The 22,687-nt window shown below is 53.2% G+C and overlaps 1 protein-coding gene across 1 annotated transcript in view; it reads left to right on the top strand.

Moving 5' to 3' along the window:
- WNT3 (Wnt family member 3) overlaps positions 1–22,687 on the top strand; it is a 52,535-nt gene that overhangs the window by 23,772 nt on the left and 6,076 nt on the right. Inside the window, exon 2 of the mRNA XM_021539883.3 lies at positions 16,159–16,400. Coding sequence (XP_021395558.3) covers positions 16,159–16,400 — 242 coding nt within the window. The remainder of the gene's footprint in view (positions 1–16,158; positions 16,401–22,687) is intronic.

Genomic DNA, 22,687 nt, shown 5'->3' with positions numbered 1-22,687 from the left:
ATGTGAGGGGTGGCTGCATTCCCCTGGAGATGCCACTGCAGGGGCAGAGGCTCAGCCTGCAGCACCCCAGGGCTGTGGCACGTCCTGCCTGCTCCCAGATGTGGGACAGGGCTTCCCTCTGGCTGCCCTGGGACCCTGGCAGGGCTCAGGAACCCATGGACAGAGATCACAGCCAGTGTCTCTGGGGGCTCTGAGAGCCCCCAGAGACACTTTCTGTGATCTCTGTCCATGGAAAAGAGTTTTCAATCTCACAGGATCAATTACCAGCTCTGAGTGTTTGATATCAGTAATAATTAAGTGTGGCACGGGTGCAAAAGTAAAATTTTAGGATTCTAGATGAGGAATCCAAAGGGGACAAGATGGAGGAAATTGGGTGTGCCTTGTCCTTTTTCTCCCCCTTCATGCCCTCCATGTCTCACTGTGGTGTTGGCATTTTTCTGTTGGTTCAGGCTGGGGACACACTGTCCAACGTAGGTGACAGATATTGGCACGTTATTGTAAATCCTGCCCAGGGAGTTTCTGGTATTTAATGTTTGTCACATCCCACTGAGGGCAGAGCCCCACACGCTGCCCTGCAGGACAGAGCTGGGCAGGGCAGCAGAACATGTGAGAGATAAACAGAATAAACAACCTGGAAACCAGCACAGACCAATGATGGCTTCTGCTTTGGCAGCGGGGCTGACACACAGAGACTTTCTACAATCTCAGAATAATCAATAGCTCGGATTCTGACACCAGAGAGGTGACATTTGTGCCCAGGCTGTGGCTCACACCCCCAGACACCTCACCAGGCTCCTCTGCCAGCATTCCCTGGGCTTTGCTCGGTACCAGGGGCTCACAATGGCTTTTCCTGGCTGGCAGCTGAACTTGGAGCTGGTCACTCCTCCCTCAGCTCATCCTGCCCGGTACTGGGGGAGAAGAGAGGTCCCTGCTCCCACAGACCAGCAGGAGAACATTCCTGAAGGACCTGATCCTCTGGCATCCCCACTCCTCTTGCCCTTTCCACAGGAATTTCTGAGCTCCCCATGTCCCAGACACAATTCCAGCACAAGAGATCACCTGTACACCTGAGAGCTCTGCAGCTCAGGTGTCCCCTGGGAGCTCTGCATGTCTTCAGCCAAGCTCAGCTGATTTCCAGCCACAAGGGCTTGGATGCAGCAAGGTCAGGGTAACAATTCACCCTCTCAGAAGGGCTCAGACCTGCAGCTCCATCTCTGCTCCCTTTGCTCCTCCCTGGAAGCACTCCGCACCCATTCAGTGGAGGCAGGGTGCTCCATCCCTGGCAGTGTTCAGACAGGCTGAGGGGCCCTGGGGGACCAGGTCTAGTGGGTGACATCCTTTCCCATGGCAGGGGGTTGGAACAAGATCATCTTTAAGGTGCCTTCCAAGCCAAACCATCCTGTGGTTCTGTGACCCCTTGGATCAAACAAAAATCCCTTTGACTTCCCAAACCATCAAAACTCTGACTCAGCAACCCCAAGCCCAGGGGCAGTGGAACACCTAGGTCTTGTAAGAGCCTCTCCTATTTCCATGTATTGCAGCCCAGCTGCCACCTGCACCTCCATTATTTTGCAAAGCTCCCAAATCATGGCAGCAGAGATGTGGGTGATGGGCGCACACGCAGGAGAGCAGCTCTTGCCATGTCTACAGGGCAAAAGGAGGCAAGGGAAAAAATGGAATAAAACAAGATTTATTTCTGTTCATGGGGCACAAATCTCTCCACAAACCTTCTGGGGGTCAGTCCTTGGTCATCCTTTGCCCAGTTAAGGCCCATGTGCACTGCACTGTCCAGGACCCAGGGGCAGGCTCAGCTGAGCTCATCTCAGTCCTTCCCTAATTCTCTGTGGGGTCAGGGGAGCTTTTCTGGGGTGTGACAGCTCCTCTCTACAATAACTCTCCATGGACCAGAGCACCTGAGTCCCCTCAGTGCCTCCCTCTCTCCGCCAGCTCCTGGGAACTTTCTCTGGGTCACAGCCCCTGGAGTTTAAAGGGGATCAGTGAGCCCTGCCCAGTGACAGGGGGACAGGAGATCCCTTCAGCTCAGGGTCAGCTCAGGGGGAAAGCTACAGAAATCTCTGTTCTCTGAAACCCTGGTGCACCCCACAGCTCCTGGCACCCATCTCACCTCCCCAACAAACCTTCACCTCACTAAGACCCTTCTGCCCTTGGTCTGCACCTGTTTGCACCGCCAATATCTGCATTTCTCTAAAATCTTCCACATCAAAGAAGTTAAACTTCTGATCCCTCCCAGGGCCCGCAGCCCTCACTGTCCCAGCCAGGCAGAGCAGCACCCAGGGGTGTCACTGCAGCTCAGCACTCTCAGGGTACCTGAGCCATTGACCATTTCAGAGCTGGACGTGGATTTTCTGTGCTCCTGTCTGAAGGAAAGTGCTTCTCCCAGGTGACAGAGCCAACTGCAGCCCCTCAGAGCACACAGGATGTGAAACAGGCCAGGGTGAGAAAGCTCTGTGTCCCCTGAGCGTGGGGCTGTTTTCTCCCTGCTGAAATGCAGATTGCTCCTTTCCCTTGTGATTGAAAAGCCAGGTGTCTGCTGAGGAAGACAGGAGCCTCCCTTGAAATGGAAAATGTAAACTCCCTCCCTCCATATTAATGTAATCTTGAAATTAAGGGGCTCTCAGGCAAAGATATGGGAATAGGAATAACAGTTCTTTACTAGGAAAGTTAAAAATACAAATGTAATAGTACAAAAAAAGAAAACAAGCCGCTGACAGAGTCAGAATACAACTGACCCCCTGTGGGTCAGGGAGGTGTCTCAGCCCCATCCCAGGGGGGCTCAGCCCTCCTGCAGTGCCAGCTGTGCTTCTGCTGGAGCAGGATCCTGCACAAGGGGGGAGTTTTCCTCTGGAGCTCCAGGGCTGGGGGAGATGGGCCTGGGCTCCTCTGGGAATGCAGGGGGAAGAAAGCTGCTCCTCTGGGAATGCAGGGGGCAAAGGCTGCTGTGCTGTTCCAAGGTCAGATTGGATCCAGGTAGGAATGCTCGGCTCCTCCCCTGGGTGCAGCATCTCCCCATGGATGATGGAATTTTCTCAGCCATGCAGGGACACTCAGTGGCCATGAACAGCAGAGATCTCCTGGAGGGAGGATTGGTTGTGGGAGAGATAAAGAAAACTGCCCAAAGAAAGCAGAGACCTGCCCCAGCTCTGACAGATGGCAATGGATACACATCCACCTGGACAGTCCAACCTCCCCGGGCAGAGACATTCCAGCACCATCCCAGGGCAGCGGGGGCTGTGTCCAACCCAAACCCCCACGGATGAGATCCCCCTCTCTGCTGGGCACCTGCAAAGGGAATTTTTCTTCATGCCCATCCTACATTTCCAGGTGCACTTCCAGTTCTTTCCCATCATCTGGGAAGAGTTTAGCTCTGCCACATCTGAAACCGCCCTGCAAGTGGTTGTGGGCTGTTGTTGGACCCCTTCAACCTCCTTTCCTGCCCACCGACCCTGCCTTCCTCTCCTGGGACCCCTCAGCCCCTCAACCCCGAGCACATGGTCACATCTCCTGGACAATGTCCCTTTCCTACACATCCTACAGCATTCCCAGCCTGGTGCCACCAGCACCAGTGAGGCCCCTGGATGTGCTGAGCCCCCACTGACCCATCACGAGAGGCCTCAAACTGCTTTGGGTTCAAACTGGGCACCTTCAGCCCATTCACTCACAGGAGCTGTGGGTGAAGATTGTGAGAGGAGACAAATGACCCCAGAAAATTCACATCATTTAATCAGAGGTTTGGAAGAGCTGTTAGTGGAGCAGGGGAGGTCTGGCTGGGCACTCGCTGGGGAAGCTGCAGTGGGAATTGCTCAGCACAGCCAGGCGGAGGGGGCACTTTTGGGCAGCACCCCAGTGGCATGGAGAGCTGGTGAGTTTGGATTTGTGTGGATCAGGAATGGCTGTGGGACCAGAAACAGCAAATGTGAGGGGGGTTAACCCTGGGAGGGAGGAATCGCTTTCACCGCGGTGATGAACACACCCCTTGCACCCACACCTTCACCTCCTTTTCTGCACTTGCTCTTCTCAGCCCCAAAACTGCCCAGGGCTTTGAGGGAGAGCTCAGCTCCCTCTGCTCAGGTGGGTTTTAGGCTCTGCCTGCTCCAGGAGGAGCAGAGGGGCATCCCAGGGTGCTGTGCTCCGGGAATTCCGGGGTCTCCCTTCCTGCCTCTTCCAGAGCTCAGGGATTCCCAGAGCAGCGTTTGCTCTGCCCAGGCCCCAGGAATGGCTCACCAAGTCCGGGAGCCCCACAGGCCAAGGGCCAGCCCAGATCTGGGGGATCTCACTGGAGATTTGGGAGTCTCAAATTCTGAAGGTCCTGAGTTCGGTCCTCACACAGAGCACCAATAAATGTTGAGTTTTAGGGTTTTATCTGTTTGTTTATTTATTTATTTATTTATTTATATTGGGGCTTTTTTGGGGTTGTTTTTTTTTGTTGTTGTTGAAGATTTTGAGATGACATTTTGTGTTTAGGTTTCGATGTCTATTTTTTAAAAATCCATATTATAGTTTCATAGGTAGCAAGTATCATAGTATTTTATTAATAAGGTATAAAATGGTTAACTATTTTTTGTTATAACGTTTTTTAAGGTTAAACTATCTAATTGAGAAATGACACTTAAATTATTTTTATTTTTAACATAATACCTAATTTCTCGAAGTCCACAATGCGGATCTTTTTGTCTAATTATAAAATACTACTTAAATTCATTAAAAAGGAAGAAAAAGCTAAAGAAGAAGGAATAGTTTTTGTTTTAAAACTTCTATTTTGTGTCATATATATTACTATATTTTAAAACCTTAAACTCTAAGTTTTTTACTTTATGATATTACAAAATATTATATTATGATAGATATTACAAATATCAAATATTATCAAATATGATATAATATTATATGATAATATGATATTACAAATGTGATACTACACTTTTAAATTAACTACACTGTAATTTTACTGTTATTGATTAATTTTGGAAGCCTTTTCCACAGCTTTAGGTTAAATGTAGTGTTTTCTTGGGAGTTAGAGTTTTTTAGCATAGAAAGTCTAAAATTTTTAGTATCTAGAACTCTAACAGGGCAGAAAGTTCTTCTTACAGAAGATGGGTCCTGAACCCAAGAGAGGGAACAAGAGGTGAGCAGGAGCCCTCAGCTCACAGGCAGGGCAGACCAACCTCCAGTGGAGAAAGCCCCCGGTTCCCTGTGGGAATCCAGAGCTTCCCTCTGCCTGCCCTGGGACCCTGGCAGGGGTCAGGAACCCCCCTGGACAGAGCCCCAGAGACACTGGCTGTGATCTCTGTCCATGGAAAACAGTTTTCAATCTTACAGGATCAATTACCAGCTCTGAGTGTTTGATATCAGTAACAATTAAGTGTGGCACAGGTACAAAAGTAAAATTTTAGGATTCTAGATTAGGGGTCCAAAGGGGACAAGATGGAGGAAATTGGGTGTGCCTTGTCCTTTTTCTCCTTCTTCATGCCCTCCATGTCTCACTGTGGTGTTGGCATTTTTCTGTTGGTTCAGGCTGGGGACACACTGTCCAACGTAGGTGACAGATATTGGCACGTTCTTGTAAATCCAGCCCAGGGAGTTTCTGGTATTTAATGTTTGTCACATCCCACTGAGGGCAGAGCCCCACACGCTGCCCTGCAGGACAGAGCTGGGCAGGGCAGCAGAACATGTGAGAGATAAACAGAATAAACAACCTGGAAACCAGCACAGACCAATTATGGCTTCTGCTTTGGCAGCGGGGCTGACACACAGAGACTTTTTGCAATTTTGGAATCATCAATAGCTCAGATTCCGACACCAGAGAGGTGACATTTGTGCCCTGGCTGTGGCTCACACCCCCAGACACCTCACCAGGCTCCTCTGCCAGCATTCCCTGGGCTTTGCTCGGTACCAGGGGCTCACAATGGCTTTTCCTGGCAGGCAGCTCACCTTGGAGCTGGTCACTCCTCACTCAGCTCATCCTGCCCGGTGCTGGGGGAGAAGAGAGGTCCCTGCTCCCCGCAGACCAGCAGGAGAACATTCCTGAAGGACCTGATCCTCTGGCATCCCCACTCCTCTTGCCCTTTCTACAGGAATTTCTGAGCTCCCCAGATTCCAACAGTTCCCAAACCCTCAGGAGACCCAGAACTCCTGAAACCCCAGGACATCTCCCTGGTGTCGTGTCCTTGGCACAGTGGGGTTCCTCCCTCTCTGCCCTGGGCTCATCCCCACCCTGGTGTGCTCTGGGCAGGAGGTCCTGGGGGTGCTCAACGTGTGAGACTCAGCCCAGCAGATGGATTTGGGGGTTTTGGAGCACCCTTCTGCCACATGAGCAGCACTGTCAGCAGCACTCAGGACTTGGAGAGGGCAAAAGTGGCACCAATTATTGGGTAGATCACTGGGAGATTGGAGAAAACACATTTGGGGTTTAGACACAAAAATCTGCCCCTAGCAAGCACATGTGATTCCTGCTTTCAGTAAAGAAACAACCTGGTGACACGAGCCCTGAACAAATGCTTGGGGTTTGAGTGATGTTCTCCCCTCTTTGCACCTAAATTTCATTAAATCTGAAGGATCTGGATACATTTTTAAAGGAAAACAGGGAAACCCCATCCCACAGTGACTTTTTTTAGAGTACAGGAAGAAGATAAAGCACAACCAGATGCTCCTCTTTGGGAGGATGATCTGTCATTACTGGGTGTTGTTTGGCAAATTTTTTTTTTAATTATTGAGAGAGCACAATGAGAAATGCATAAAATGCTGGTTATTATTCCCTGAGTGCAAGCACTCACACTGAGCAGGGCAGCCTCCTCCCAACACTGCCCTTGATGCTTCCTCCTGGATTTTCCCTGTTCTGATTTTCCCTTTCTGCTGCATCACTGCAGCCCTGAACCTCCTTCCCTTTCGGTCTCAGTGGGATTAGACACTCAGAGTGAAAATAAACCTTCCTCTGCCAGCCTGTCCACAGGGAGAGCCTCTCCCTGCCATCCCTCCCTGCCATCCCTCCGTCATCCATCCTTCCATCCCTCCATCCATCCATCCATCCATCCATCCATCCATCCATCCATCATCCATCCATCCATCCATCATCTATCCATCCATCCATCCATCCATCCATCCACCCATCCATCCATCATCCATACATCCATCCATCCATCCATCATCTATCCATCCATCCATCCATCCATCATCCATTCATCATCCATCCATCATCCATCCATCCATCCATCTATCCATCCATCCATCCATCATCCATTAATCCATCCATCCATCATCCATTCATCATCCATCCATCATCCATCCATCCATCCATCCATCTATCCATCCATCCATCCATCCATGCATCCATCCATCCATCCATCCATCCATCCATCCATCCATCATCCATTCATCATCCATCCATCATCCATCCATGCATCCATCCATCCATCCATCATCCATTAATCCATCCATCCATCATCCATTCATCATCCATCCATCATCCATCCATCCATCCATCCATCTATCCATCCATCCATCCATCCATGCATCCATCCATGCATCCATCCATCCATCCATCCATCATCCATTCATCATCCATCCATCATCCATCCATGCATCCATCCATCCATCCATCCATCCATCCATCCATCCATCCATCATCCATTCATCATCCATCCATCATCCATCCGTCCATCCATCCATCATCCATTCATTTTCCATCCATCATCCATCCATCCATGCATCCATCCATCCATCCATCCATCATCCCTCCATCCATCCATCCCTCCCTGCCATCCCACCATCCCCAGGGTTGATCCCCCGGGGCACAGGAGAGGATCCCCACCCTGGGGACATTGCAGGGGTTGGTCTCTGCTCCCCGAGGGTGCCCTGGACATTCCTGGCCTCAGCCCCAGGGCTGGAGCTGTGGGCCAGGATCAGTGCCCAGCTCAGGGCTCTGGGGTGGCCTCACTCCTTGCTTTTCCCAGCAGATCTCAGCAGTTTGGTGGGAGCTTTGCAGAAAGCCCCACACCACCTCTGGCAGCTGCAGATGCCCAGCTGAGGGTGGCAGGGCAGCCTGGGCCCCTCTGTGAGCCCAGCATTGAGCCAGGCTCCCCAGGAGCTGATCCCACAGATCCCACACTGGTCCCACACCCCAGCTCCTGCTGCCCCACCAGCCTCAGGTGACCCCGAGGGCATTTTTGTGATGCCAGCATTGCTCACAAACCCCTTCCCCACCCACTGCACACAGCTTCCCTTCCCAGGTGCGCTGTCACGGAGAGGCACCACCGTGTGCGTGGACAATAAACAACAATCACCCAGGACCCAGAGGAATTTAAACTCCTCTGAGCTGAGGAGAGCTCTCAGAGTGATGATTAAATCCCTTCCAAGCAGCCACAGGTGTGGGAGTGATTTCTAGATGGATTTTTGCCTTTTAAAAGGATTATGGCCCTTAGTGACTACATTAAGAGGGAAGTTTAATGGGACAGAATCTGGCCTTGTGTGTGTCAAATGTTGTTCAGATCATACAATTCATACACACTCTTTAACGAGGTCATTTCCGAGCACACAAAAGAGCTCTCTGCTTCAAGGGGGTCACCCTGGGCTGTAAAATCTGTGGACATTTTCCAGCTCAGTTAAAGATTCAAACCCATTCCTGCCCTGGCCCTCACCCTTGGCTGGGCCATCAGCCTCCAGTGCTCAGGCAGCTGAACCGCCTTTTAAAAAATGAACTTTTTGTGTGTTTCACTGACCCCCCAAGGACTGCAGAGCTGGGTGGGGACTCTGTGGTGACACAGGTGTTCCCTCTATGGAAAAGCTCCAAGCCCCAGACACGCTCAGAGAGTGATTCCTGAGTGAAAAGCTGCTATCCAGTCCCTCTGCTCATTGGAATTCTGTCAGGTTTTGTCTGTTCTCCACATTCAGTCAAGACCTGACATTTCCCCCCTCAGATGTGAACATCCATTGCATGCTTAGACTTGCAAAACTCTCCCTGCTGCTGCCCTTGATCTTCAGGCAAACCCAAGAATCTGTGTGCTCCCCTGCCCTCAAAGGGCTGCAGTCAGCACAGTAGCAGAATTCAAATAGGTGAATATTGCAGCAGGTGTGAGACAGAGAGGGAGCCGGGATGGAAACTGCTGCTCCCAAGGTGTGTCCCCAGGCCAGGATGCACCAGTGCCACTGCTCGGAGCAGAAACATTGACCAGACCTGGAAAACACCAAATACATCTCAAAGCTGTGCAACAAACCCCCCTCCAGGCAGAGACAGGTTTTCCCAAAACAAGGCCCCAGCTGTGAGCTGCTTTGCCCTGCTGGTTCCCCAGTGCTGTGGGAGAACCTCGGGGATCAATCTGAGGCTTTGGTTGGTGTCAGGGAACCAAGCAGGACCACGTTTGTAACTCTGTGTGCAGGGACCTGAGCTGCTGGGGGAGCAAACAGCTCCTGCCCAGAGCAGCTGTGGTGCCCCTGGATCCCTGGAAGTGCCCAAGCCAGGCTGGACAGGGCTGGAGCAGCCTGGGACAGTGGGAGGTGTCCCTGCCATGGCAGAGGGTGGCACAGGGTGGGCTTTAAGGTCCCTTTCAACCCAAACCATTCTGGGATTTTGCAATTGTGGTTTCAAAGAGCTTCATTGGAGTTCCTGGGAGCTCTCAAGGGCTGTGGAGGAGCTCAGGAAGAGCAGGAGCCACCACGACCAGCAGCACTCATGGAGCTCCTCATGCACCTCCAGGTGTGCTGGAGGCTCTAGTGAGGAAAATGTAAATCATTATAACAATTTTTTGGGCTAAATTGTTAGAAAGGTGGGTTTAGAGTGGGATTAGACACTCAGAGTGAAAATATTCCATCCTCTGCCAGTCTATCCACAGGGAGAGTCTCTCCCTGCCTCCCTCCATCCCTCCACGTGCCTTGTCAGGACAGGTGGCACAGAGGGGCCCAGGATCCCTGCAGCTTGTCCCCATGGATGTGGGAGATCCCTCGGGAGGGGAGAGGAAGAGCTGCAGTGCAGGGAGTGCTCCAGGGGGCAAGATGTGCCCTCAGTGACAGCCCAGAGCTCTCCTGCCATGGGACTGGAGCTGTCCTGGTATGGGGAGGGCAAAAAAGAGTTCTCCAAATTCATCTGCTTCCAGCTGCCGGGTTCAGAGCCAGAAAACATTCCCAGAGCACTGCTGGAACCCTGGCTGCTGAGAATTTCAGACTTTCTGTGGGACAGGCACTGACCCCCAGGAGAACACTGCACTGACCTGAGACCGTGGAGAAGCTTCCAAAATGGAATGACAGAACTGGGATTGTGGGTGTGGACTTTGAATAGAAGTGTATGATATCACATGGTGGAAAACTTAGAGTTTAAGGGTTTAGAATACAGTAATAGATATAAAGCAAGATGGAGGTTTTAGAGTGGAGGCTGGTCCTTCTTCTTCTTCTTCTTCTTCTTCTTCTTATTCTTATTCTTATTCTTATTCTTATTCTTTTCTTCACCTTCTTCTTCTTCTTCACCTTCTTCTTCTTCTTCACCTTCTTCTCCATGGTTTTGGGTGGTTTTGTGTAATTGGATAAAAAAGTCCACATTGCAGACACAGGTGGTTGGTATTGGGTTAAAAATAAAAATAATTGAGGTATCATTTCTTAATTGGACATTTTATCCTTAAAAGGCCTTGCAGAGAGAAAGACAGGGCTCCATTTTTAGCTTGTTAGGGTGAAGTGCTGTAGAATTCAGGGTTTGTGAGACTGTGACAGAGATAAGAACTAATAAATATCTGAGTCTGAACAAGAAATACCACCTCATACATTTAATCCCTGGCAAAAAAAGAAGCAAAGATTCCTCCCAGAGCAGGACATCCCAGGGAGGTTCTCCCAGTGTTTCCAGTGAAAAGCTGCAGCACCAAGCTCAGGCAGCCACAGGGGCTGGAGCTCACAAATGCCAATATTACCCAGGGCTGGGCAGAGTCCTGTTCATCCCCAGGACCCCAAGAGCTCCCGGGATTCAGCACAGACAGCACCAGGTTATGGGATTGAGAAGAAAGAGAAAGGGGTGGCCCAGCAGATTGTTCCCCAGGGGTCCCCTCCTGGCCCTTTGCTTTTCTCTCACCAGGAGCCTGTAAAAGCACACCTGAGCACACCCCAAGGGCCAGCCCAGAGCCACCTGCTCACCCAGCACAGGACAGACAAAACCTTCCCAGGAGCTGCAGGCAGCACCCCCATGGAGCCCAGCTCATGGAGGGGTGTCGTGGTTGAGACAGAGACAGCACAAAGAACACGCTCCCTTTCCAGAAGTTCAAACTGTTTTTATTATAGCATGGATGCTTTTTATACATATATTATATTTTAGATAACATATGTAATATTTTCTATTTTATACATATTTTATATTTATACAAATATACATATTTTATATTCTTACAAAGCTCATTAGTTTACTCATTGGTCAGGAACGGCAAACAAAGTGATAATTGCAATAGGCAGTTGCAGTTGCTCTTATTTATCCTTCTTTCTTCCTTGGTTTCTTTGTCAATGACCTTGGTAGGAAATTCTTTCAGGGGTGAGCATGGATCCTCTTATCAAACTTCCCTCTGGCTCACAGAAGTCGCTGTCAAACCTCTCCCACAGCTCCCAGGGTTGGTTCTGGCTGGTAAATCCCAGCTGCCCTGAGCAGCTCCTGGCACACAGTGGGTGCAGCCCTGAGTGCCCCCAGCACTGCTGCCTCCAGAGAGGAAGGAGGAAATGTCCCAGAACCTTTTGAACTCCCTGGCAGGAAACCTGCCCTAAATGCTGCTTTTCATGAGCCCAGGAGCAGTTCTGACCTGCTGTTCCCAAACACTGCTGGGTCTCATCTCTCGGGCTACCGGGGGCCCTTCCAGCCAAAGGGAAGATGAGTTTGTGGCAGCTCTGCAGGGAGGAGGAATTGGGTGTGGGCACGTGTGGTACTCACATATTCCCTGAGCAGAGAGAGCTCTCCCAGGACTTTCCTGGGAAGCTGTCAGAAGCTGTAAGAAAGCTCAGAGAAAAAAATTAGAAACAAATTTTTATCTTCACTTGCTGCACTTGTTGTTGTGCACGTGTGGAATGTGTTATAGAGATTTGTTTACCAAAGAGTGATTTCTTAATTGGCCAGTAGTGGTAGCATTTAGATTTCAATTAACCAATTGAAATCAATTGGTTAATTGATTTCAATTAACCAATTGATTTAATTGGTTAACCAATTTCAATTAATCTGGTCTGTCTGGATCAGACTGTCTGCAAGAGCAATAACGTTTCCTAATAGTGTAATATAGTATAGTACAATAAAGCAATTGATCAACCTTCTAAAATCATAGAGGCAATGCTAATTATTTCCCAGCAGGGCCAATAGGCACAGCTCCTTCCAGGCTGGGGAGTGTAAGAGGCAGCTCTCCAAGGGTGGAGGGAGCCCAGGAGCAGCCACAGAAGGAGGAGCTGCACAGAAACTTTCACTGCCAGGGCTGGAAGGGCTCACCCAGAGCATGGGAGCACAGTCAGCTCCCCTCGGCTGGACCCAGAGCCCTGCTGTGCCTGGCACCACCGGGGGGACAAAAGGAGCCCTGGCCTGGGCAGGACCCTGAGGGGCTGGAGGGATTGAGCAGAGGAAGGGCAGAGGGGTTTGCTGTGTGCCTGTGCTTGCCTCAGCTCCTCGTGCCGTGCCCTGCTGCCCCACAAAGCCAGCCCCTCTGTGCCCTGCTGGCCCACAGACACAAAGCTCTCTGTGCACACCCACCCCTCACCATGGCAGCCACAGCAACGTGGCAGCCAGGAGGGACACAGGGCAGGAGAGGGAGATGGGGTCTGTCAGTCCTTCAGCTGCCAGCCTTGGGGTTGTGTTTGTGCCTTAAAAATTGTGGTTTTCCTCCATCTCTCAAATTCACCCTGTGTCACTTCCTCTCCTTATGTTCTTCCTTCGTCCCCATGAGCTCCTGTGATGAAGATTTAACTCCTCTGATTTATATTTGACTCTGGTGATTGAGATTTTGGATTTAACATCTTGTGTAAGACATAAGATTTGCCCCTGGGATCCCAGATCTGGATTTCAAAGAGGTTTTATTTCATCTTCACATCTCAGCCACTCTGAGGAAACCATTGGCCAAGGGACCCCTCAGGCACAGCTCCTGACTTCTGTGTCTTCCCTGCACTCCTGGGGAGACCTGGATGATGGGGCAAGAGGAATGGAGATTTTATAATTAAGGGAATCACAGGTTCACTGCCACGAGAAGGAAAATGAGAATGAAAATGAGGTGATGGCTGGAGAGAGGCGCTGCCTGCTCACTGCACCACTGGGGCAGGGTCTGCTCCTCGGAGCTCAGCAGTCCCAGCAGGGCTGAGCCCCCTCCCAGGGGATGGGAGGGAGCTGGGAGCACAGAGAGCTCTGGGCCCAGCCCCGGGCACTGCCCACGGTGCTGCTGCCTCCCAGCCACATCTGGCTGCCCCCACGTGTCCCATCCAGGAGTGGGAGAAGATGTGGAGCCCAAAGGTTGCCTGAAGCCTCAGGCAGGTGGCCCAGGGGAAGAGGGGGGCAGGAGGAGCAGGAGCTGTGGCAGAGGCCAGCACTGGGCAGGGGTGGGAGTCAGGTCCCCCAGTCAGTGTCTCCAGCAGACACATTTCTGCTGAGCAGGATTCCCTTTACATGCTTAAAATCATTCATGTGTCATTAAATCAACTGATGCCAGCTCAGCCTCCAGGCTGGAAGAGCAGCTCTGGGTGAGGACAGTCCCCCCACGTGTCCTATGGCATCTCTGTCCTTGGAGGAGCTCAAACTGTGGAAGGACAAGGCCCTGAGAAACCAAATGTGACCCAGAAATGGCCCTGCCCCTGAGGGCTCTCCCAGCCTGGATCAACCAAGGACTACAAATGATTGTTTTATTCCACACAGTCTCCAGGAGCTTGAGGGAGAAACACAAATGCAGTGGGGGAAGTGGTTGGAATGTGACAGGAATGGGATGAACTCCAACCAAGGGAGCTGGGAAAGAGCAGCCCCAGGCACCTGCAGAGGCTGGGGGCAACCAGCAAAGAGTGCAGAGCAAGAGCTGGGAGTGCTGCTGGACCAAAACCTGCAGGGACAGGCAGGAGATCCTGCCCTGCTGGGGCCTCACCCAGCTCTTGCCTCTCCCAGTCCAAGAGAAACAGAATCAAGGGCTCAGAGAATCTCCTGAGCTGGGAGAGACCCAACAAGGATCATCCAGGCCCTGCTGGCCCTGCTCAGGACACCCCAGCAATCCCCCCATGGGCTGGGAAGATGCTCAGTCAAAACTCCTTTGATTTGCCCACAGTGGTGGCTGCACAATGAGGTCTGTGCTCTGCGTTTGGGGCGGTCACAGAGCTGCTGCTCACAGGCTTCTGAACCACCTTCTGCAGGGACACCAGGGTCCTGTGCCTCCTCAGGCCCTGTGTCTTCACCCTTTGTGGGAACCCAGGGCTTCCCTCTGGCTGCCCTGGCAAGTCTGGGACCCTGGCAGGGGTCAGGAACCCCCCTGGACAGAGCCCCAGAGACACTGGCTGTGATCTCTGTCCATGGAAAAGAGTTTTCAATCTTACAGGATGAATTACCAGCTCTGAGTGTTTGATATCAGTAATAATTAAGTGTGGCACAGGTGCAAAAGTAAAATTTTAGGATTCTAGATTAGGGGATCAAAGGGGACAAGATGGAGGAAATTGGGTGTGCCTTGTCCTTTTTCTCCTTCTTCATGCCCTCCATGTCTCACTGTGGTGTTGGCATTTTTCTGTTGGTTCAGGCTGGGGACACACTGTCCAACGTAGGTGACAGATATTGGCACGTTATTGTAAATCCAGCCCAGGGAGTTTCTGGTATTTAATGTTTGTCACATCCCACTGAGGGCAGAGCCCCACACGCTGCCCTGCAGGACAGAGCTGGGCAGGGCAGCAGAACATGTGAGAGATCAACAGAATAAACAACCTGGAAACCAGCACAGAACAATTATGGCTTCTGCTTTGGAAATGGGGCTGACAGACAGAGACTTTCTACAATCTCAGAATCATCAATAGCACAGATTCTGACAACCCTTCAGTAGCAATTTCTGGCCAAATAAGCAGTTTGACCCACTATTGCCACAGTCTGATGCTGGGCCCCTGGCAGCTCCTTGGAGCAGTAGGAAGGATCCTCTCAAGCCTGTGGTGCTCCTTCCCCAGCTCAGCTGCTCCCTGAGCCTGGCGTCCCTGCAGGTGGGACTGTGGTGGCTCAGTCTGTGCCAGGGCCACCTGCCCGGGTGTCCAGCCAGCCTGGAACCGAGCACTGACACCTCGGACCCAGAGCAGCCCCGTGCAGGAATGCTGATCCCTCTGCTGCTGAACTTTCCCCTTGGCCACGGCTGAGAACTCTCATCTCAGTTCTCCTGGCAGCTGAGAGACCCCAGGGAATCCCCCGGGCTCCAGGTGTTGCTGCCCTGGCTCCAGCCCCTGGCAGGTCCTGTCAGACCCTCCAGCCCCTGGGCAGCTCCCAGGTGCTCTGGAGCCCCAGGATGGCTCCGTGCAGAGCTGGGTCCCTCTGGGGTGTCCCAGCTGGGAAAGCCCTTCCCACAGCAGGGCCACCAGCAGCACTTCTGTGCTCAGGAATCCCTGGCTTCCAGAGCTTTGTCCCCCTGAGCTCATCAAACTCCCCCTGTGTTGGATCAAGCCCTTTTCTGACCCAGAGATGGGGCAACTGAGAGATGCTTTAAGAACTTTTATCCCATTTTCAGTCTCATGTGAATGGTGAGACAATACAGATGTTACAATTTACGCTATTATAATTAGGATCCAACTATTTCCTAATTACAATACACTATAAGTGTTCCTTGGCCCATCAGTTTTGCCACCCCATGCTGTAAATGCCCTAAAGCAAATAATCTAAAATTACCTCTTGTGGGTCCTGCTGTAATGCATCTTTCCTAGTTGTGTTTCTCCAAAGTATCTGGTGTTATTTGCAAGGCCATCCTTTGAAACTTGTTTCTGGCTCCATTTCTCTCTCAGCAGTGTCTGTCCTGCTCCAGGGCATTTCTGAGCCAGCATTTCTTACCTCAGGGTCTGCACAGGGATGCTCACACTGTGTGAGCCTGCTGAGAATTCCCTACAAATCCATTTCCCAGCGCCTGGGGACGGCGGGGGCAGGGTTGGGGTGGCAGGGGCTGGCACGGGGACGCTCCCAGCCCTGACCTGCCCCTGTCCCTGTGCCCATCCCTGCAGGTCCCTGGCCCTGGGCCAGCAGTACAGCTCCCTGGGCTCCCAGCCCCTCCTCTGCGGCTCCATCCCCGGCCTGGTCCCCAAGCAGCTCCGCTTCTGCCGCAACTACATCGAGATCATGCCCAGCGTGGCCGAGGGGGTGAAGCTGGGCATCCAGGAGTGCCAGCACCAGTTCCGGGGCCGCCGCTGGAACTGCACCACCATCGACGACAGCCTGGCCATCTTCGGGCCCGTCCTGGACAAAGGTACCGGGGCAGCCGGGCTGGGCAGGGCTGGCACGGCCCCCGGGGCGCTGGGGGCACCAGGATTGTCCTGCTGCCCAGCGAGGGGCTCCGGCGTGCCAGCCCCCAACCCCGATGGCTCTCGTTTATTCATTTGTGTTTCTCGTTTTTCTCTCGTTTGTTTATATTTTTTTGTAGTTTTTGGCGTGTTCCATCACAAGGGGTGATGAGGGAAAGGTTCCCATCCGGGAGCTCAGAAGGGCCAAGGAGGATAGAGAGGAAGGGGAAGGTTTACCCCAAGCGTTCTCAGGTGTTCTGGAATCCTGGGCTCCACCTCCCTGTGCTGGGCATGCAGCATTTCCAAACAGGGCCCAGCACACCCGTGGGAAAGCCAAGGAGGGGGACGTGGTTGAGCTCCTTGGGATCAAGGCAGAGCCACTGAAGCACAAACTGCCCGCCCCAGGAGGTCCCTGGGCTCAGTTTTTCCCACCAGTGAGGAACCATGGTTGAAATCCACAATCCTGGTCAGGCTTAGTTCAATAAATCTTTTTTTCAATGGGATTTTAATGAATATTTTCACCAATGAGCCCAAAAAGCAGGAAACAAGGAGAGGTTATAAATTAATTTTGCCTCTCTTCTCTCCAAATTCCTTCATCCCCTGCTTCTGAAATGCCACCTTTCTAAACTGGCACGGATCAGGCACACTGGAGCATTGATGAGGCACAATAAAATTGGGATTCTCAGTGAGATCATGGGGCATTACACTGGAAAATACGAGAAAGGGCCCCAGAACAGGCTGGAAGGAGGGGCTGGAGGGGCAGATCCTAGAATCACAAAATTCTCTGAGTTTGAAGGAATACACAGGGATCATCCAGTGCAGCTCCTGCCCTGCCCAGACACCCCAACACTCCCACCCTGGGCATCCCTGGCAGCGCTGTCCAAGCCCTCCTGGAGCTCTGGCAGCCTCGGGGCTGTGCCCAGTCCCTGGGCAGTGCCAGCACCTCTGGGGGAAGAACCTTTCCTGAGATCCAGCCTGACCCTCCCCAGCCCAGCTCCATAACCTGGCTCACATCTCAGCTGTCCCAGAGCCCAGATTAAAAGACATTCCCACAAAACTGAAGCCAAGTGGTGAATTAAAAACTCCCAGTGGATAAAAATCTCCAGTTTCTCCGGTGGATTCTGTTCTCTCTGTGCCACATTCAGCACAGGGCACACCCACAGGTGATATCTTGGTTTCCCAGCTTCGTGAACAAAACCAAAACCATTTCCCCCTCGTCTTCCTGGGTGTTGACAGCACTGGGTCTCTGCAACCCCAAATCTCTTTATTGCACAGAAATTATTGTTTTCAGTGGTGCTTTGGAAATGGGGATTTTATGGTAAAAACTTCAAGGAACTGGATAAATTGGGGTGAGAGCAGCACTTTGGACTCTTTCCCAACAGTCCCCTGGAGAATGCAGGAGTTCTGGTGAACCTTTCTTACAAAGCCCCAATATTCTGCAAAGAAACAGCCCATGATATTCTTTTTTTTCAAGTTTCAGCCTCCCAGTAAGGGTAGGTATCGTTTCAGATCCCTGAAATGTCAGTAGAGTATTTCAGTGAAAATCATTTCTCTGTGTTAATGTGGGATTCTGTGCAGGAACCAGGATTGTCAAGCCTTATTAGAGCACCTATAGGCACCATGAGATTCATTTCCCCTCTGTTGTGCCAGGGTGTATTTTGGGGTAACTGTTGTATTTACTACCAAATAACTTGTCAGCAGGGCTCAACACACTCTTGATTTGCTGCCTCGTAAAAGCCTGTCCTAAATTTCAGCACTTAAAAGATCAGAAAGTTTTAATTTTCTTTAAAAACGGTCACTAAGAAACTGTCATAAAAATTCTAAACAAGTTAGGAAAGAAGTGTTGAAGCATTGAGACACTGAAAATCTCTCACCACCATTTCTGTCAGCGGGAAAGCACTTAAAGATTAGATTTGAACCATCCTCCCTGTAATGAGCAAACTGAACTTTGAATTTATGGAGAATATTTTAAGATTCCTTCGGCTGCAGGGACTCGAGCAAAGCCTCATGTGTGGACTTGCCTCAGCATCTCCACGCACCCCCAGCTGACAAGGTAAAATATCACCCAGAGCTCTGAAACTCTTCTGACAGATGGAGAGAAATGAGTGAGCACGTTGGAGATTCAGCTTTCCCAATCCCACTGTGACACATCTCCAGACAGCCCTGCCAGGCTCCCAGGGCGTATTTATCCTGATGTCTCACTAACCTGTAAGTGGAGCAGTTAAAAATAAACAGCATCGTCTGCAAAGGAGGACACATCAAAGCCCAGCCCATCTGATCGTGGGGATTATTCACATTTTTGAACTGTGCTCGTGTCTTTTCCCTGCTGCCTTCAAAATTAATGAGTGGATCGAGGATGGGACTGGTGTCATTGTGTGGCACTGAGGAGCAGGGAGCCTTTGACATTCCCAGTCTGCAGAGAAAAGCAGAACTGTCCCAGGCAGCTCCCCAGCTGAGGGGGAGAGGAGGGGATGTGGCTGAGCTCTCAGGGGTGGGGACAGAAGTGAGAGGTGCTGTCAGCTGGGGGGCAGCAGCCCTGCCTGTCCCTGCCAGGGACCTTTCAAAGAGCACCTGGTCCAGCTCAGCTTCTTCCTCGGATGCAGCAACAGGGTCACAGACTGGTTTGGGTTGGACAAAGCCCACCCAGTGCCACCCCTGCCATGGCAGGGACACCCCCCACCGTCCCAGGCTGCTCCAGCCCTGTCCAGCCTGGCCTTGGGCACTGACAGGGATCCAGGGGCACCACAGCTGCTCTGGGCACCCTGTGCCAGGGCCTGACCACCCTCACAGGGAACAATTCCCAATTCCCAATCTCCCACCCATCCCTGCCCTCTGGCAGTGGGAGCCATTCCCTGTGTCCTGTCCCTCCAGCCCTTGTCCCCAGTCCCTCTCCAGCTCTCCTGGAGCCCTTTAGGTGGTTCTCAAACCAAGAGTTTTGGGCCCAGAATGTGGATCCTGTGGCCACCCTTGCCATGCTCCCTTTTCCTGACTTCCAGCACACCCGGGGGTGCAGCCCCACAAACCAAAACCAAAACCCAAACCAAGGCAATCCCTGCCACAGTTCACATGCTGCATTTGGCCAACAAAGGGTCAGGGTTTCACCTCACAAACACCTGGGTGAAATCCCCTGTCAGTATTAGCTTGGATAATCTCACCTGCTGCTCCCTCAGGTAGATTGAGGCTATTTTGGAAAACCTTCAAAGGTGCAGTTCTCACTACAACAGCATCAAAAATCATTTCTAACAGAGCCTGAAAAGAAACTGAGAATGATTTCATTTTAAAGGAGCTGCAGACATGTTAACCATGGTCACTTCCACTGGAGGAGGGCTCAGCCTGCAGAGCAGCAGGGTGGGAGGGCTCAGCTGAGCAGACCCTGGCCTGGCACAGTGTCCAGGTGTGTGTCCAGGCCTCCCGGGGCTCCTCCTGGGACATCCTCCGGGCTGTGAGCAGTGTGGGGGCACAGGGCTGCCCTCCCTGACACCCAAGGCATTCCTGCCTCCAGGTCCTCCCCTCCCATCCCCACCTCACTTCCCTCCCCAGTGCCACCCACAGCTCCAGCCTCTCCTCCTGCAACAAAGATCACCAGAGGCAGCTCAGGGAAACCCCAGGCTCTGAACCCCTTTGGGAGCTGCTGAGCAGCAGCCCTGGCGAGGCTCTGCCCTCGCCCTCCCGGGTTTCTCCACATTTCCCACCCCAGAATCAGACTCACAAGGGTTTGGCTGCTGCAGCTGCCCAGGCTTTGGTGTCCTAAGGCCACTGATGATCCTCCTGCAGGGACAGGCTGGCAGAGCTGGGGGTGCTCACCTGGAGAAGCTCCAGGGAGAGCTCAGAGCCCTTGCAGGGACCAAAGGGGCTCCAGGAGAGCTGGGGAGGGACTGGGGACAAGGGCTGGAGGGACAGGACACAGGGAATGGCTCCCACTGCCAGAGGGCAGGGATGGGTGGGAGATTGGGAAGGAATTGTTCTCTAGCAGGGTGGGCAGGCCCTGGCACAGGTGCCCAGAGCAGCTGTGGTGCCCCTGGATCCCTGGCAGTGCCCAAGGCCAGGCTGGACAGGGCTGGAGCAGCCTGGGACAGTGGGAGGTGTCCCTGCCATGGCAGGGGTGGGATGGGATGGGCTTCAAGGTCCCTCCCAACCCAAACTGTTCTATAGTTCTGTGATTCTACCTTTTCTTTTTTCCATGTCTTACTTTCTAACCCAGGCCATAAAAAAAAAAAAAAAAAAAAAAAAAAAAAAACACACCAAAAAATAACCCCTGAATGTGGGGTAAGATCATGTTTTTACAAGCAGATTCCCCAAGATGATTTATACTGCAGGTGTGCAGTCTGGGATAAGGAGGGAAGAAAAACCTGCTTTCCCCTTCCCTCCTTTCCCTTTTCTTTGTAAAATAAGGTCAGCTCTTATCTAAATCCAATGGCTCTTCCAGCCAAGTCCTGCCCAAACCAGGGCTGAGCCAGCAGCCACGCGTTGCTCCGGGCAGGGCGAGCAATCGCCGCTCTCTGGGCTGGTGATGGAATAGGTGATTTTGGTTACAGCTCCCAGGCGGGGCTGGCAGCGCCCGCGGGCAGCTGGGGAGCGATTCCTGCGCTGGGGAAGGGGAGCAGGGACGGGCAGGGCTGGAGCTCGGCAGAGCCTCGGCGGGATCACACCTTCCCCAGCCGCTGCCCCCGAGCCCGGGCTGCCCCGGCTGCTGTCCTGCCCGGGGCACACCGGGACACACCGGGGACACAACGGGGAGACACCGGGAACACTCCGGGACACAACGGGGACTCTCTGGGGACACACCGGGGACACACCGAGACACAACGGGGACTCTCCGGGGATTCTCCGGGGACACACCGGGACACACCGGGACACACCGGGGACACTCCGGGGACACTCCGGGGACACACCGGGACACACCGGGACACACCGGGACTCTCCGGGACTCTCCGGGACTCTCCGGGAGGATGCTCCGGGAGGATGCTCGGGCCGGGCGGCGCATCCCGCCGGGGCAGCTGCGGGGGCGGCGGCAGCTGGGCCCGGGCTGCCGTCGGGGGTCCCCGGAGCCCGGCTAAGCCCCTGACACGAGCTGTGAAAAGGCAGACCCGCACCACGATAACCCACGGCTTTTCTCAGCCATGACACCCGCAGTCATTTGCATCTAAACAGGGGTGTGTGGGATCAGGGGCCGGCTTGATATAAACTCAGCAGCTTAAAGGGAGGGGGAGGGAAAGGAGAGAGGGAGAGAGAAAAATAAGCTTATACCGATGAGAAAGAGCTAAGCTTCCTCCCCTACTGTGAGGCAGGGCGAGCGATACCATCGCAGCGCCGCAGTCGTTTCAAATCGCTGCCGCATTCACACGCCCTTTAGCCATTCCGGGGGGCTGGGGAGCGCCATCAATAGGGATTTCCCAGCCGGGCTGGCGGGATTGGAGGGTGACGGCAGGACAGGGGAACATTGCCCCGTTGCTACGAGGTGCTCCTGGGGAATGCCAGTGCTCTGTGCCGTGGGTACGCTGGCCGGCGGAAACATTCCGCATTATGCTGGTAATACAGTGTGACACCGCGGGAACAATGGCAAATTGAGTGTCCCAGCAGGTAACGGGCCCGGCTGGGACACAGTCGCAGTGGTGCACTGTCAAGGCGGCTCTAATCCTCCCTCGGCAGCCCCTCCCCTGGTTCTGGGAACGCTGCTCCCGCATTTCATCTCTGGGAAATTCTCCCAGCTCCTCGCCCAGACCCAGGCGAGAATTTCAAGGCGAAATTGCGGTTTGATCGCAGCTCGCTCCCCCCCGCGCCGGCTCCGTGCGGGGGGACACGGGGGACACGGGGGACAGGAGGGACACGGGGGACACGGGGGACACGGGGGACAGGGGACGTGGGGGGCATGAGCTGTGTCCATGGTGGCCCTACCCTGTGGGCACTGCCAGCCCGGCTCGGTCCCAGCCCGGCCCGGCTCGGTCCCAGCCCGGCCCCGGCTCGGTCCCAGCCCGGCTCGGTCCCAGCCCGGCCCGGCTCGGTCCCGGCCCAGCCCGGCTCGGTCCCAGCCCGGCCCGGCTCGGTCCCAGCCCGGCCCGGCTCGGTCCCAGCCCGGCCCGGCTCGGTCCCGGCCCGGCCCGCAGGATCCTGCTCCCCGTGCCCGTTCACAGCTCCCAGGGCAAGCGGAGCCTCATCGGTCCCGAGAGTGACTCGTGTCCTCCCCCTGTCCCCGGGCTGTCCTGGGCTGGGGCCAGGAGGGATCCTCTGATCTGATCTGATCTGATCTGCGTTG

The sequence above is a fragment of the Lonchura striata genome, chromosome 25 (assembly GCF_046129695.1).
Source record: "Lonchura striata isolate bLonStr1 chromosome 25, bLonStr1.mat, whole genome shotgun sequence".
Classification (NCBI taxonomy): domain Eukaryota; kingdom Metazoa; phylum Chordata; class Aves; order Passeriformes; family Estrildidae; genus Lonchura; species Lonchura striata.
This window is presented reverse-complemented; position numbering and strand designations above follow the sequence as displayed.